We start from the raw sequence: 16,814 nt of genomic DNA, 5'->3' as shown, positions 1-16,814 counted from the left end.
AGTGGTTCTGGGAAGAAGATTTTTAAAGATTTTTCCTATATATTTGTATGTAAAACTTTGATCCCCTATTGTGGCCCCATCCGACCCCCGGGGGCCATGATCTTAGCAATTTATAATCTGCACTATATCAGGAAGCTTTCATATAAATCTCAGCTTTTCTGGCTCAGTGGTTCTTGAGAAGATTTTAAAAGATTTTTCCTATAAATTTGTATGTAAAACTTTGAGGCCCCCCTTGAGGCCCCATTCAATCCCCGGGGTCCATGATTTTAACGAACTTGAATCTGCACTATATCCAAAAAAACAAACAAACCAACTTTGACCCCCTATTGTGGCCCCATCCGACCCCCGGGGGCCATGATTTTAACAATTTAGAATCTGCATTATATAAGGAAGCTTTCATATAAATCTCAGCTATTCTGGCTCAGTGGTTCTTGAGAAGAAGATTTTTAAAGATTTTCCCTATATATTTGTATGTAAAACTTTGATCCCCTATTGTGGCCCAACCAACACCCGGGGGCAATGATTTTAACAATTTGAAATTTGCATTATATATGGAAGCTTTCATATAAATCTCAGCTTTTCTGGCTCAGTGGTTCTTGAGAAGAAGATTTTTAAAGATTTTCCCTATATATTTGTATGTAAAACTTTGACCCCCTATTGTGGCCCCATCCGACCCCCGGGGGCCATGATTTTAACAATTTAGAATCTGCATTATATAAGGAAGCTTTCATATAAATCTCAGCTTTTCTGGCTCAGTGGTTCTTGAGAAGAAGATTTTTAAAGATTTTCCCTATATATTTATATGTAAAACTTTGACCCCCTATTGTGGCCCCATCCGACCCCCGGGGGCCATGATCTTAACAATTTAGAATCTGCACTACCTAATAAAGCTTATCTATAAATTTCATCTTTTCTGGCCCAGTGGTTCTTGAGAAGAAGATTTTTTAATGACCCTACCCTATTTTTACCTTTTCTTGATTATCTCCCCTTGGATGGTGGCCTGGCCCTTTATTTTAACAATTTAGAATTCCCTTTACCTAAGGATGTTTTGTGCCAACTTTGGTTGAAATTGGCCCAGTGGTTGTTGAGAAGAAGTTGAAAATGTGAAAAGTTTACAGACGGACAGACGAACGGACGGACACCGGAATACGGGTAATCAGAAAAGCTCACTTGAGCTTTCAGCTCAGGTGAGCTAAAAATGTTATAGGCATAGCAACACTATTAAATCCCCCCCCCCCCTTTGAGAGCTTCAGTTCTGTAACTAAGAACTAAGTGACACCACAAAAATTGGGTCTAATGACTGGTGTAAATAAAATGAAAACATAGTGTATCCTAGATAAACCCATGTAAACAATTTCTTATATTGAGTTACACATTTATGAATGCAATATGCACAGTCAGCAACATTTTTGAGCAAAACCGGAGAGAGCCATGCTTACATCACATAAATTCTAAAGCTGTTTACGTAAAAACAACTGTTGACTTCTTTTTGTAATCTGAGCATATCATTATCCCCAAGGAAAGCCATTAATAATGTGAAATCCTAACCATAGGATAAATAAATCCATTTTCAGCTGTAATATTTAACAACAAAGGGCATTGTCCTGAGGAATCTTCAGGTGATTCAGCCTCATGAATGATGACATTCACTTTCAGGTGCCCCTTAAGGCATAGATTATCATATCTAAGTTCTTAACTCACTTACACATGATGCAGTTTCTGTGTTTCAACTACATTGTATCTGAATAGTCAATAAAATTTTCTCACTCTAATGTAAATTGATTTTTGAATGGCTTCATGTTTTCAAATCAATCAAGGAAAATTTACAAAACTTGATTAAAAAGAACTCTCCTATCTATCACTGTCCTAATGGGACTAATACCTACCCCCACCAACCCCACAGGGCGATGGGAAATTGTGAATTTATGCTCACTAAAGAATAAATGGTTTTCAAGGTATATTTTGGACAATTACAACATAAAACCCCCTCAAAATGGAAAAAAATCTCAATAACTTGAATTAACTTCCTTGAATGTCAAAGAAATCAAAATCAAAATACAGGTGCACAACTTGATCATTCATGCAAGATATTTTATATACACAAAATGTTAGTAAAATCTGTTCTTCGGTGTTAAAGATTTACTCTAGACAAAGTTTGTTTTTTGACAGGCGATTCCAGTATAGCCCCCCTCTCCCCCTTCATTTGCAAGGGGGAGGGGTGCAATAATGATTTGATCTAGAACACCGGCTCATCAAAAGCTTGCACAATAATTCCTCTGAACACATTTATAATCAATGATAGGCATTGATAATACATGTCTCTATGCATGAGCCAGTGTGTACAAAAGGTTTCAATATGAAGTTATAAATGAGTCAATCCATAGGAGCAAAAATCAATAGCAGACAATCTGGTGACCCTGTCTTGGAGCTTAAAAACTTAGGAAATAGGAGTAGTGAAAAAAAATCAATATGAGTTGATGCTTGTCTGGGTCCTGGTGGCCAGTAAATGCAGTTTTAAATATCCACAGAGTACACTTCTCTAGCCATCTTATTTTGCCTTCAATGAAGTCCACAGCAGAAGTGTTTTATCATCCCTCTTGGTTGCCCTTGGGGTTACCTTAATCTAGAACTAGCCATTGTGTTTCAGAGACATAATCTTGTCTGGAATCTACAATAATCCTTCTCATTCAACATTTCCATTTTAATGGAGTTAAAGCTAGGCTACTACTGCCTGGTACTCAGTTTAGATAGCAAATGGTGAATGCTTCACCATGTCTACCCAATTATGGAAGCCTTTTATTATTGGGTGGGACTGTCCATACCTACATAATTAGATTTCCCCTGCAAAATACCGTTTATGTCATCCATGCTGTAGATTAGGAAATGGATGGGGTTGCATTTGAATATTTCACTTTTTGAAATAACTCTTCACTGTAAATCATATGATGTGACCTTTGTGTACTGATGTCTCACTCTTTTCATTAGCTGGGAGTGTATGTAATTACACACATATCTAATGATCTGGAACAGATATTTTTATGACATTCCACCAGATTATAGAGCTCTGACATGTATGTATGTTAGTAACCCAGGTCTTCCCTAATGACTGAAGATAAGTGCCAAAGAACTTGTCAACTCAGGGTGATGCTAAACCTTTCAATCTCTACAATAACAATGGCATAAAAACTAGGCCAAATGAAGTTATTCAAAACATGAACTTATCATACAAACTATTCCATTCTAACACACATTTTGAATCTCCATATGGGTCTTCATTTGAAACACCAAACCATACAAACAGAATCTAATTTACAATAAATAGAATGCTTTCAGCACCTCTTTTTAAAAACTTTTTATGTGCTTCTTAATTGAACCATTTCACGCTCAGGAGGTTGCAATAAACACTCTTTGTACTAAGATAACTTTTGAAAATGAACTCTACCACCCATCTGTGACACCTTGTGGGCAAAAAACTTCACACCATACTATTATAGTATGCACATCTTACCAGGGCCTACTCCATTTTCATTTTTAAAATTCAAGATGTTTCTTATCTGCTGGATCAGCATAAAAATGTCAAAAACCGGCAAGTCAGAAGGCTCCCCCTTTTTCAGTCCTATCTGTTTACATAGGAAACATATTTCTACTATGAGTGATGCTCCAATATTATTAGTTTAAACATCTGACAGCAAACTATTGAAAAATGTATACAAAATTCTGCCTCTCCCAAACCTTGCCGTTTTCTCAGGTTACCACCATTACATAACTCTCTAAACAAATCTGCCAAAAAACAAAATGTGCAAAAAATGATAATAAAACTTGAAACCATGCATGATGCAACTAGTTATTTAAAAGGTGAAACATATTTGCATGTAATTCTTCAAAATAACTTTTTTGCAGACAATTTGTAGTCGATCAAGGCAGACTCATCTGGGTATACATGAAGAATGGAGGAGTCAGGAATCTGGATGGAAAGCAGTAGCAGACTGAAGACACATGCTTTATCTGACTTAAGCCCTGTTTTCGAAACATTGGCATTTAATCAGTCCTGAAAACCTGGGCATTTCTTACACTGTAAAAATGAGAGATTGCTAACAAAAGCAAGATTGTGCTAACTCAGTCTCAAAGGAAGTGCAAAAAAGCCAAGTTTGAATGGAATCTAAAAATTACAATTTCAGAATGTTTCCTTAATTCCTACGGTACATACTGTGCTATAAATTAGTATATATATGCTATCTTTCTTGAAGATCTGAATCTCTAATGAGATACCTCTTACAGTAATAAAAGTTTGGATATCTCCCAGAGTTACAACAGAATATATACACAATGTTTATAATACATGTACAAGCAAATATTCCTGCTGGGGTGACCTTACTAACATCTAAAAATTCTCTAGAGAAACTTCAGATCAACACAGTGAATGATCTTCTGCTAGGAATCCTATGCTTGTCTGTCAAAGAGGATAAAACCTTTATAACTCTAGTATTAACCTACCAACAACCATTAATGTGAATTCAAATCCTCGTTTGACCGACTTTCGGTACACTTGGTTTGGAAGATTCGCGAAACCAACATATCCGTCCAATTCTTTGGTACTGTCTCCATACTTCTTCTCCCTGTAGTCTTTTTCTCTTTCGTCTGCATCTTTCAGTGTGTGGGCGTTGTGTGCTTCTCGCGGAATCCGCTCTCTGTCGTAACGCTGAGAGGGGTCAAACTTTGGTCCACTGCCCTCGCTGCCTTTGAAGAATGCCTCCCGTTTGGCTGCATTCAACTGGATGAGAAAGAAAAACCACAAGTTATATAAAGTGTACAATATACACACATTTTATGTCAAAGTCAGGTGACTAAATGTAATGCAGCCTTGTGTATTTAATTGCCATAAAATATATTTTAAAAAAAAACAACAACCATTCTGCAGAATGTAGAAACCGATTCAGCCCGAACAAATATAGGGAAATTAATGTCCATAATTTCAAATTTCCTTAAACTACAAATGGTATTATATGTAGGTATGATAAGGATTTGTGTACAATTGAAAAGGAAATATTAAAACCATACAAATATATGTCCAACTACATCAATATGTAAAAAAAAAAAACTTGAGAAAATATTTCCTGTTCATTTCATTGGGGAAAATGGTCATGCCATAGAAGGTCAATACCATTTAAAAACTTTACAACAGAAGGACTCAGTCTGTCTGGGTATTCATCTAACATAGTCTAAATCTGTAGTTAATCGTTAGGAGTAAACAGCTCTTTAGAATATTAATCAGAAAGCAAACACTTTCTAAAGGACCACAACTATCCTCTAATACAAATACACACAGGCCGAGACTCTTGCCAACACACTGCCTGATTTAACCTTTTTTTTCAAAGACCTCTTCACTCATGTGTTAAAAGTCTTCCTAATAGGTTTGTAACAAAATAAACTTAACGAGTCCTTTCCTGTGTTTCAGATACAATGTACTTGAAATCTGAAAAACTATCACTGAACATTTAATAATTTCAACTGGACTTCACTAATCACGAGTTACATGTACATGCATTTGATTGAGGCTTTTGTGTCAGTTGGAGAATATAACATTTCATATACAGTACTGTACAAATTAAATTTTCAAAATTACATTCACAGAATTTAAATATCATTAAAGTTTGCTGTGTTTGGAAATTAATAAATTTGGTATCTAGCCTGATATTGTGTGCTTGCATGTAAGTATAAGATGTAAATTTGATCATTAGTACATCTACGTACATACATTGTATTCCAACATGATAAAAACATACAAACCCACGAGTAGTTTTCTATTAAATGTCTATTAAGTAGCTAAGCTTTCTCAATGTAAACATGGCTTTATATATACATTTGTACCTTCCTGTTACAAAGGAAACCCTAACATTCTCTTCTAAGTGACACTTTATCTGTTCTAAACTTTTAAAACAGACATCACAGAGACATCAAATGGGCCACCAAGTCCACCTGGATGTGTAAATTATATCCTTTCTCACTGACCCAGTTTAAAAACACAATGAACTCCTTAAGAACAATGAATTAAACTAGGGCACCTGTTCCTAATAACATCAATGCAAGCAACATTAGCATACACAGACCATAGTGCACTATCAATTCACATCACAACGCATCACATCTCTTTAGCAACAAATTAGCAGACTAAAAATTAACACAGAGTCCTTACAAAGTTGGTTTTCTCCATTGTTGTCTTTCAATTACAAGATCCGCATTTCCTCTGGAATGGTTAGACTTTAAAGAAGTTAACTTCCTTTACAGATATATCTGCCACAAGGAAAAAATAACTAGTCACGTCTTTTCCACCAACAGTTGTTACCCTACTACACCAGTGTAATCGAAATAAAGAACTTGTGACCTTGACCTTTGTAAATGAATCATTTCCTGTGGGGTTTTTCTTCCACTTTTTTAACCATAGTGTGTTACTGAGTAGTCAATGGAGAAGCGTATCCCCAGGGCAAAGAAGGTCTTCCTATCAAGACATAGCAATAATAACATTACTACAAACTATGTTAATAACCAAGTCCAAATTCTGAGAAAAAAACCCAATATAAATAGAGCATGTTCTTAATAGCTATGCACACGCCTCTCCATGGAGGAAACGAGGAAAGGTTAACCAATGCATTGAATGTAAAATGTGCTGAGGGCTTGCTGTGTTCTTCAAACAGGACATAATGTACACACTCACGCTAGACTTGATCATATTCTCTATCAGACTTTAAATAAATGTAGCTAATGCTACATATGGGACAACATTATTGATCTACGATGTGGATGCAACTCTCTACACACTCAGCATGGAATCTAAATCACATTGCAATGTACCCAACCCAGCATAAAAATTGATAAATCATTCTAATGACTGACCAATCTCTTCATTAAAACATCATCCTGGGGCTACTGTTAATGAACCATGACCCATAAACATGTGTTTACAATGATTACAACAGTCTTCTGTGCTCCTACACTGTACAGTAAATAGTGCATAGCTGTGTGTAACTACACTGCATACCGATCAGATGAATCAAGGAGGTGCAGTCTGATGCACATACATGTAACACAGCTGTTAGAGACATGCTCTAATGATAAACAAGCACAGTATGATGAAAAGTTTCAATTAACTCAATTATATTTAATGTTAAAATGGCACTTGAAGCTACATGCAGACTGTAGATGAGATGATCAGTATGGAGCTTGATCCCATCAATAGCCCTCATGTGTGTGACCTGTGGATTGCTTTTAACATTATCAAAAATAAAATATGTGTGCCTTTAACCTCTTTTTATCACTTGAAATTATACTGCAGCAAGTAATAATGTGCATCTCAGCTGGCAAATCTTCAAAAGTTTCAATCTCCTCTCAGTGCTTCACCTAATCTAATCAAACTAAACGGCTGAGGCATGCATCTGAATTACCCAAGATTTTTTATTTCAACACAAGAACTCCATTTTTTCAATCCCTAATCAGCTTGATTCACATACCCCACAAAATTGATAAAATCCAGCCCTTCTAGCCATTACACAAACATTGATTCTTATAAACTTTCACAAGAAACCGTTCATCATACAATATCCTTATATGTCGCAGGAAAAGACAAAGTTTGATAATGTCACACAAACTATCACAATGCTAGAATTCACCAGAGGTTACAAATACTTACCTTACATATAATGTCCGCACTTAAACTGGATGACAAATTCATAATTATATTTCATCCTCAAACAAAGATATCAAACTTGTTTCCAAAAACACAACTTTTTCTAAGTATCCACCGAAACCCATAATGACGGTTCAGTTTTATCAATTGGCAGAAGACAAGAGTTGTGTTTGTGTGGATGTGTAAACATGTCCACTAACTCATGTCCTTTAACACATGTCCACTAACTCATGTCCTCTAACACATGTCCACTAACTCATGTCCTCTAACACATGTCCACTAACACATGTCCTCTAACTCTGTACACTAACTCATGTCCTCTAACACATGTCCACTAACACATGTCCTCCAACTATGTACACTAACTCATGTCCTCTAACACATGTCCTCTAACACATGTCCACTAACACATGTCCTCTAACTCTGTACACATACTTACACCTGCTGCATTGTAGTTCTGTGAAGCCTCCTTGTTGCTGTCTATCTTATCACCATTATACCTGCCCACACTGGACATGGAGTTCACACTACCTGCTGGGGAGGGGGTTTCGGACTTCTCCCCATTAGTGCTAGCAGTCATCACATTGGATGGTGGCACTGTTGCTGCTCTTTCTACAATAGGACTGTTGTGCTTTTCCAATATTTTGGGCTTCTCCACGTCATCCTTCCTGAAACTGGACTTCAGCAATCGAGTTCTTTCTGCGACAGAGGGAGGTTTCTCAGGTAAGGGTGGGGCAGGTCCTCTACCGCCTGTGTTCCCTCCTTGGGTGTTACTACCACCAGAAGACATTGTTTACCTTATCCCACAAAAACAAAAGATAATCTGTCTAACACATCCCCTACAAATTTAAGTTCTAATAAGCTTCACAAATTCAGAGATGAAGAATTACTTCTTTGCTGTGTATCAGTGAAAAATCCTTGCAGCCAAATGATATATGGTACACAAATAAAAATTCCTCAATAAGATGTGGCAAGCACAACTGCATGAAATTCCTCAGTGAAATTTAATCCACAACACACTTTCCCCTCACAACAACACAGCTCCCAAATTCATTACTTTTAGAATCCTCCTTGAATGAATTTTTTGTTTATTCTAAGCATACCTTTCAAAACTTTCACTGCAGCAGGAGTCTTTCTCCAGTTTATGTTTGATTATTCACTTATTTAAACAGGAAACTCGTGAACCTTCTGACATGCACACAGGATGTAATGCCTTTGTATACATTAGAACATGGCCCCTCTGCCCCTCTGGTACAGTCTATCTTGTGTTGAAATAATTTGATGATTTGGTTTTGGTTTTTCCTCTCTGCTATCCTTCACTCTCATGAAATCCAGATGTGTCAGTGTACACAAGAGTGGCTGAATATGAAAATCCTTCAGAAACTAGCAAAGTTTACTCATTCACCTCATCCACCAAATGTTCAAGCTTTGATTAGCACTAATGAGAGGCAGACATATCACCCAACACAAAAATGATACCAAACTCATTATCTGTGTGTCACATGGGGGAAATGTAACTCATTACAACTTATAGGATCCAATTCATGCAGGCAGATATTGTCAGCTATGTTTTCTAAAATCATTTCCTGCACTGTCCAACAATTTATTACCTTGAACAAACCAGCCAATAATTTTCAGCACCTGAGTTTCATGCCTATAATTAAAATGTTACTGAATTACGTAGCCCTGATCTAGCTTTTGGCTTGTCTATGAGCAGTGACCCTTGACATTCATGCAAAAAGGTGGAAGATCACATCCAAATCACCACTAGAAATCTGTGATCAATATTTTTTGCAGAAGACATTTCTTCAGCAGATGGCACATCATGACATGAATATTAACAAAAGTAAATGAAAATAGGAAAAGCTTGTGTCGTCTGCCATGCAAATGTGACAACAATGAAATGAACTTGTTGACAGGGGGCCTTGATAGCAGAAAGTTGTTTCTTTTCATGTATGCCAGCCTAAGACATGATCTTGGCCTATGACTCACTTAATTGAGGTAATAGAAGAACATTATCATTTGTTGTACCCAATGTCAAGTGTTCCTTCTAAACTCACACAGTGGGGGATCCAAGAATCTTTCAAACTAAATATTGCTACAAACATCTCTAGGTGATACCTATATACAATGCAATTACAGCCACTTTTTAGAAAATGTGCTGACATCCACGAGCAATTACTGAAAACACTGCAAACAATATTTGAAAAAAAAACAAGAGGCCCACAGGCCTTATCGGTCACCTGAATACTAGTGAAAAAGTATCATTACTTCCATGGGCTATGAAATCTAGAAAAAAATTCCTGTTTTAAATATCTAAGCTAAATTCTAATGTTCACCAACAGTATAAAACAAGATGTGTTCTTAAAACTTCAATGCCCTCAAAAGTGCATACACTGATGAAAGGCTTTAAATAATAGGTGTATTAGCATTAAAACATCAAAAGATATGACTAATTTGGACTCATCTTTAAGTCATAACCCTGGGTTGTGAAATTCACCATTTTTTGTACATCCTTTTCTGCTATTCCTAAGTATGCATTTAGATTTTATACAGATACAGTATCAGCAAACTTACACATAAATACTATATACTAAGTTTGGCTCCACCCTGGGGTCAAAACCCTTACTCTGGGGAAAATCAAATGTACAATTTTGGTAAAAGACTACCTGCTCTATCCATTTAGTTTCAATTTGGTATCAAAAGCACTAAAGAAAATGTTATTTAAACACTATATTATACAATTATTATATGATTAAATGATTAAAAAACCCTTCAAGATTGTTCTTTGCTTTAATTGTAAGTTTCAACGACCTATTTTTGGTCCTATGTGGAAAAAATAATTCCTTATGTTCACCTGGAAGGTCTATTTTTGGTCCTATGTGGAAGAAATAATTCCTTATGTTCACCTGGAAGGTCACGTGCAGGTAAACATAACATAGTATGATTTCTACATTGTTGGATCTCAGCCAATTAGAGAGCTAGGAATTATTCAATCATATATTAAAACAAGTTAGGCCCTGCCCTGGGGTCATAACCCCTACCCCAGGGATCATGAAATTTACAATTTGGGTAGAGGTCTTCCTGCTCTACATCACTAGGCATTTAGTTTTTCTTGCATGTGTGTGGTTCTTGAGAAGAATATTTTTGAAAATTGGTCATTTTGGGGCAGTTTTTGCCCTGCCCCTAAGGCCCAGGGATGCAGGAATCCTGAAATTTACAATTTACGTTCCCTTTGTTCCAAAGATGTTTCATACCAAATTTGAAAAGAATTGGAATGATAGTTATCAAGAAGTTAAAAATGTTTATTGTTCACACATTTAATAAGTGACCATTTTGGCCCCACCCTGATACCAAAACCCCTACCCCTGGGATCATCAAATTTACAATTTTGGTAAAGGACTACCTGTTCTTTCTAAATATCTATTTACTTTCAATTTAGTATCAATAGAATTAAAGAAAATGTTATTTAAGTGTTTTACACATAAACACTATATACCAAGTTTGGCCCCGCCCTGGGGTCAGAACCCCTACCCCGGGGATCATGAAATTTAAAATTTTGGTAGAGACTTTCCTGCTCTACATTACTATGCATTTAGTTTTTCTTAAATGTGTGTGGTTCTTGAGAAGAAGATTTTTTTTAAATTTGTCATTTTGGAGCAGTTTTTGCCCCACTCCTTGGGCCCCAGGGGTGCTGAAGTCCAGAAATTTACGTCCCCCTTGTCCCAATGATGCTTCATACCAAATTTGAAAAGAATTGGACTGGTAGTTATTAAGAAGAAGTTAAAAATGTTCAATTGTTAATGCATGGCGGACGAAAACCAATTGCAATAGGTCACCTGAGTTTACTCAGGTGACCTAAAAACCACATATAAATGATAAGACATGCATTTAATTGCAAATGTAATATAAGACTGGGTAGTCTTTGTACATGAGCATTATGTCATAGCTCACACAGACACTGCGCAGGAGTTAGTCTCAATAAGCAGATATTTTGAACATGTCCATCTTTAACATTTCTGCATCAATTTTACTTCATAAATATTCTCTCTAATAAATTAATCCTCTGTTTATACATGCTTGTAATCGATTATGATGGGAATTGACTAGATTGCAAACTTATATCAACTGCATGAATGAGAATTGATGCAGATCTGCTATGATAATTATAAGACTGAAAAACAATGCTCACCTGGGTTAGTATTGTGGGGGCGAAGCAAAGTGCACTGAACCCACAATACCTTACACACTCTTAAAACTAAATAATACACATAGGTCAGTATTGCCAAAATCTGGCTTAAAAACAATTTTCATTTCACAGGAATTTCTTGCAATATGAATGCCCTCACAAGATGATAGTTTGAACTTTTTATAAACAGAAGGTAAATGCTATTTTTGGTAGAAAAAAAGGAAAGAAAGAAAAAAAAGGAGAAATCTTGAAGGGGTCTCTTGCAAGAAAAATTGTTTCAGAAATGAGGATGAGCAAATTATGTCTATATAGATCTCCATAGGGATGTTTAACACTATACTCTGCATATTCCACTCAGAATTCTGATTGATAGTGCAATAGCTAAGCATGGTTAAAGTATACAGTGCACAACTGAAATATATTGGCTATGATAGTGTATTATAAAATATTGATAGAATTGATCTGTGTACAAACACTATAGGTACAATTTTTACAGTTAGCAACTAACACTAACATCACAGAAAGAACATCGAGTTGATAAGAGTAACAAGAATGTTTGGAGGTTTTCTCCCAATTACTTCTACAAAGACTAGCATCTTAGATCCACAGTGACCTCAGGTCTTTCTTAAAATCTTATACTGTGAGCTGTACAAGATGAGAGAAACAATCTTGTTCACTTGATAGGGTAGAGACAAACTTTGCCATATAGCCATCCTAAATAGATTATGTATACACTAATCATACAAGATCATGTGAAAAGTCTAGGTCAATACTTTACAGGGTTGTCCCATGGGGATCCGGGTTAGGTCCTCAGTACCCCTTGCTTGTCGTAAGAGGTGACTAAATGGGGGGGACCCCCCCCCCCCCCCCTTCAGATGAGACCACAAAAACTGAGGCCCCATGTCACAGCAGGTGTGGCACAATAAAGATCCCTTCCTACTCAAAGGCCAAAAGCACCAAGCATATAGGCTAAAATTTTAAGCCCTTCATCAACAATGATGATGTCTCCATATGATTAAAAATTCTCTAGCTGGACGATAAACAATATACAATTAACTTTATAGGCCTAGGTATATAGCTAGGTCCTAAATTATGTTTTGTTAACAGATCATGTTCCAAAATCTTTTATCATGGTCATAAGGCCAATTCAACTTAATTGATAGATTATCATCCCCGCCCGCCCCTCAAAAATCGACCCACCCGGATTTTTTTTTATTTTGTGGAACTTGCGATTTCCGGAAAATTTTCATGTTCGACTCCATTATTTACACTTCTTGTTTACATTTACAGTATAGCAACATGAAGAAAATAGAACATATTGTTTTCTTAATTTCTCACATTTTTATGGGTGTAAATAAAAGGAAGGGATTAATGTTCTTCATATCTTGAAGAAGTTTGGTATCTTTCTGTGTTTGAAATTAGAGCTTAACATGGAATTCGTCTGTGAAATAAGCATAGATTGATGTCCATCTGGCATTAAATGATGCACTTCTGTTGACAAAAACTCGTTTGTCATTAATATTTTTCTCATAAAAAATAAAATCCTCCCACCCGCCCCATACTTTTTGGTTACCCTGGATGATAATCTACTAATTACGTTGAATTGGTCTAATAACATATCCTTATATGTCCTATAAATTGAATTACTATACTGACTTGGCCAAATATGTATAAACTATTTTGTTTGAGATAATTAATTTACAATGAAATTTCCAACAAAAAATGAATCAGATCATATCAAACAGCTTGCAGCTATATCTTTAAACAACTGTTGGTGACTTTCACCATTTGATCACCTTTGACTCTGAAACTATAAAAGTTAAGATACCTGAATTATGACAGTACCATCACCCTATACTCTAGACTCCTATATAGCTCAATATATGAGGAATTTCAGTGAGAAGCACCACTCAAGAAATTAAATAACTCTTATTTTAATATTTATTGAATACATGTACAAAAGTCCACTCTCCATTTAACATCTATTTATACATGGTTTATCTTGCATTAACAAGTACTTTAAAATATGTGAAATAAGGAATATTCAGTACCACCTCCTAAATTCCACTGATACCCTAAAGAAGTCTATATACCCGATACATATTTAAACTATGGACAGTACATGTATATAAATGGAACCTTGAATTGGCTTGAAATATTATCAAACTACTGTAAATTTCATCAAAATCTATCCTACCAAAAACTGAATTGTAGCTGTTTCAAGTACAATATTTTATCACTTAATATTTCTCTCTCCATGAAATACAAATCAAATGTACAGTGATTACCGATTTCAGCATAATTAAGAGACAGCAGACAACATTAGTAACCGCCACCTATATCGGAATTTGACACTGTGCGAAGGTAAACATATTTTACATAATTAACCATGCAACACTCCTAGGTGTTTATAATTTGTGGTTACTGCCACTTAACACAAAAATCCCAATCTATGGAAATTTTTCCAGCATCTCAGATGTAGATCAGTTGACTGTTTTATCTTATATTGACTTCCAAACTCTTTTAAGACTCATTCATAACACACTTCCAAGGCTAATCTGAGAATTTTAGAAAGACAAATTCAACACTTACCTCATCCCCAATCTCACTGCCTTGATTTTGTAAAACCAAGTAGCTCTGAGACATTGTTATACGTTAATCCTTAATAGTTCCTTTCTCTCCTCACGGGGAAAAATATCACTTTTATCAAGCACTTTATTGCAGACTTCTGAATGATAAGATATATTACTGTACATATGTACAAAATCTTGAATTCAACAGGAAAACTCCCATATGATAAAGATCCTCTCAAAATTCCGTTTAAAAAAAAATCTGCCACAAAAAAATCTTTTCATCAAAAACTTTTGCAGTGAGAGACTTGGTAAAACTCGGGTTTCACGTGCTGGCAATAACAGGGGAAGTGTTTAGAATTATTACACTGCAGATTAGGGTCCCTGTTTATTAAAACGTAAATAATTACAGCCTGATGGTTCGCCTTAATAATTCCACACTGTTTCACTAAGAATTTCCAAGGGGATCCAGTTCCCTTCTCAATGGCACCAGCTCAATGTATCAAGAAAATTGAAAGTTGCATAAATTTATATTCTCATCTCACATCATATCATTATATCTGTTGTTACAAAAGTATAAAGTTTCGCCATACAGAAGCTTAGCTTATTTACAATATAAAGGTGGCTGACATCACACTCATTTCATTTCTCGACCAATAGACGGAGACTCTGATGGTTTAGATAGCTAGAATTTTATGACTCCCGAGGCCGGGGATAAGGCATAGGCATAAAAAAGCAAAAACTCGACACCAATCCGTCAAAACATAACTTAAATACCACACCATAAAGACCCGCATGCTAGCCATTCAAAATCACTCATCCTGAAAATACTTTTCCTATTATGAAAATGTATACTGTCACTCATCAAAATTCAGGAGTGCTAAAATAAGTATGTATATATGTGTCATTTTGAACATTATCCTTGTATAAAGAAACATCCTAATATTAAGTAAATATAAGAAATGTCAAGACACTGTGTGCCAATACATTATGTGCATTTGGGTTTTTTGGTCCCCTATATACATATAAAAACATCTATTAAGTGTGCATGACAAATGTATTGTCATTAGGGTTACTAAGGCTAGCCATAAGAATTCCAACACCTACAGATATATTTACAACTAGGACATTTTTATAAATGAATTGCATGTATACATATAAACCAAGATATCATGTTACAATGCACTGCAAATTCCTTAATATCAAATTCTCCAATCTCAATTAAAAATGTATATCTGAGTTACTACTATATATCCACCTGTGTTCTTGGGATTCATAAGACATATATATTATATTTATATACACACACATATAAGAGACATAATAATGTGTCTTGTCCAGTTACATACCACAAGACATCCACATCAGGTAACCTGTGCCCCCTGGTGGACAGCACAGAAAGGATTCAAGGACAACAAAAGGTCAGAGGTCCAAAATTACCATCTTCTCCTTCAACATGAGAAAATGAATCACCCTTATCTTAAAACAATGTCTTCTTTCAACTTTGAAAACAGGAAATTATTGTTGAAGGCTGGCAGTTTAAATGAATTTGGGGAGTATAACCAAAAAAATAATGAGATACCTAAAAGAAAGAAAAAAAACAACCATCATCTAAGTTGAGAAGGCTAATGATTGATTCCAGATGTCTCAGGAAAGTGAATTAATAAGAATCTTAACAGCTTCAACATTTTTTACCCATCAGTTTAACAATGGATGCAAGCAACTCTCAAATACCAATTTCATCTCAAAATTTCAATTTGTCATGCAAAATGAAATTATGTCACACAATCCCATTAATCTTGAAAAATGTTCATCATCATGAACATACAAAATTTCAAGCTCTTAATTCTATTTATAGATCCATGTGTGGTCTACATTCAGATTACAAATTACCCATGCATGTTCCTCTTAAACCCTTTCCAGTTTGCACAGCAAGCATTTAATGCATGAAATGAAATCCTGTTCTGCTGCATTGCAGACCAATGAGAAGCAATGTAACTGACATCCCATCTGCTCTTTTTAAATTAGACCTTACATTTAACTACCTCTACTGCACCATCAACTAAAAATAGTTGCAATTACATGTATACACTATGCAAATCATTAACAATAGAAAGCAAATTCTGTATATGTACTTATCTTAGCAGAATTCACATTTTAGCACCTTTGCTGTGAAACAAGAGCACTAAATTTTGGTCACTTTTCATATGAAATCTCTGCAAGCTCTAAATTATGATAATAATTAACAAATGGTACATCAGCTTGGATTGCACCAAACTTTAAATATGCTAAAATAAGTATACATACATATTAATGTAACAATATATCAAGAGTCTTTTAATAATAGGTAAATGTTTTCAGTAAATATAATTAC

At 35.4% G+C, this 16,814-nt stretch overlaps 1 protein-coding gene across 5 annotated transcripts in view; it reads right to left on the bottom strand.

Moving 5' to 3' along the window:
* LOC125652708 (septin-7-like) overlaps nt 1-16,814 on the bottom strand; it is a 44,363-nt gene extending 27,549 nt beyond the window's left edge. Inside the window, exons 1-3 of one of the 5 annotated variants that reach the window (XM_048882093.2) lie at nt 7,690-7,706; nt 6,194-6,496; nt 4,495-4,771 (exon numbers count right to left, since the gene is read on the bottom strand). In XM_048882093.2, coding sequence (XP_048738050.1) covers nt 4,495-4,771; nt 6,194-6,211 — 295 coding nt within the window. In that variant the 5' untranslated portion in view covers nt 6,212-6,496; nt 7,690-7,706. Of the gene's footprint in view, nt 1-4,494; nt 4,772-5,161; nt 5,325-6,193; nt 6,497-7,505; nt 7,663-7,689; nt 7,707-8,120 lie in introns of those variants that run through there. The other 4 variants (XM_048882081.2, XM_048882073.2, XM_048882086.2 and 1 more) reach the window with 4 other exon arrangements.

This window comes from Ostrea edulis, chromosome 1, assembly GCF_947568905.1.
Source record: "Ostrea edulis chromosome 1, xbOstEdul1.1, whole genome shotgun sequence".
NCBI lineage: Eukaryota > Metazoa > Mollusca > Bivalvia > Ostreida > Ostreidae > Ostrea > Ostrea edulis.
Note: the sequence above shows the minus strand (reverse complement) of the source record. Positions and strands in the feature narration are given on the sequence as shown.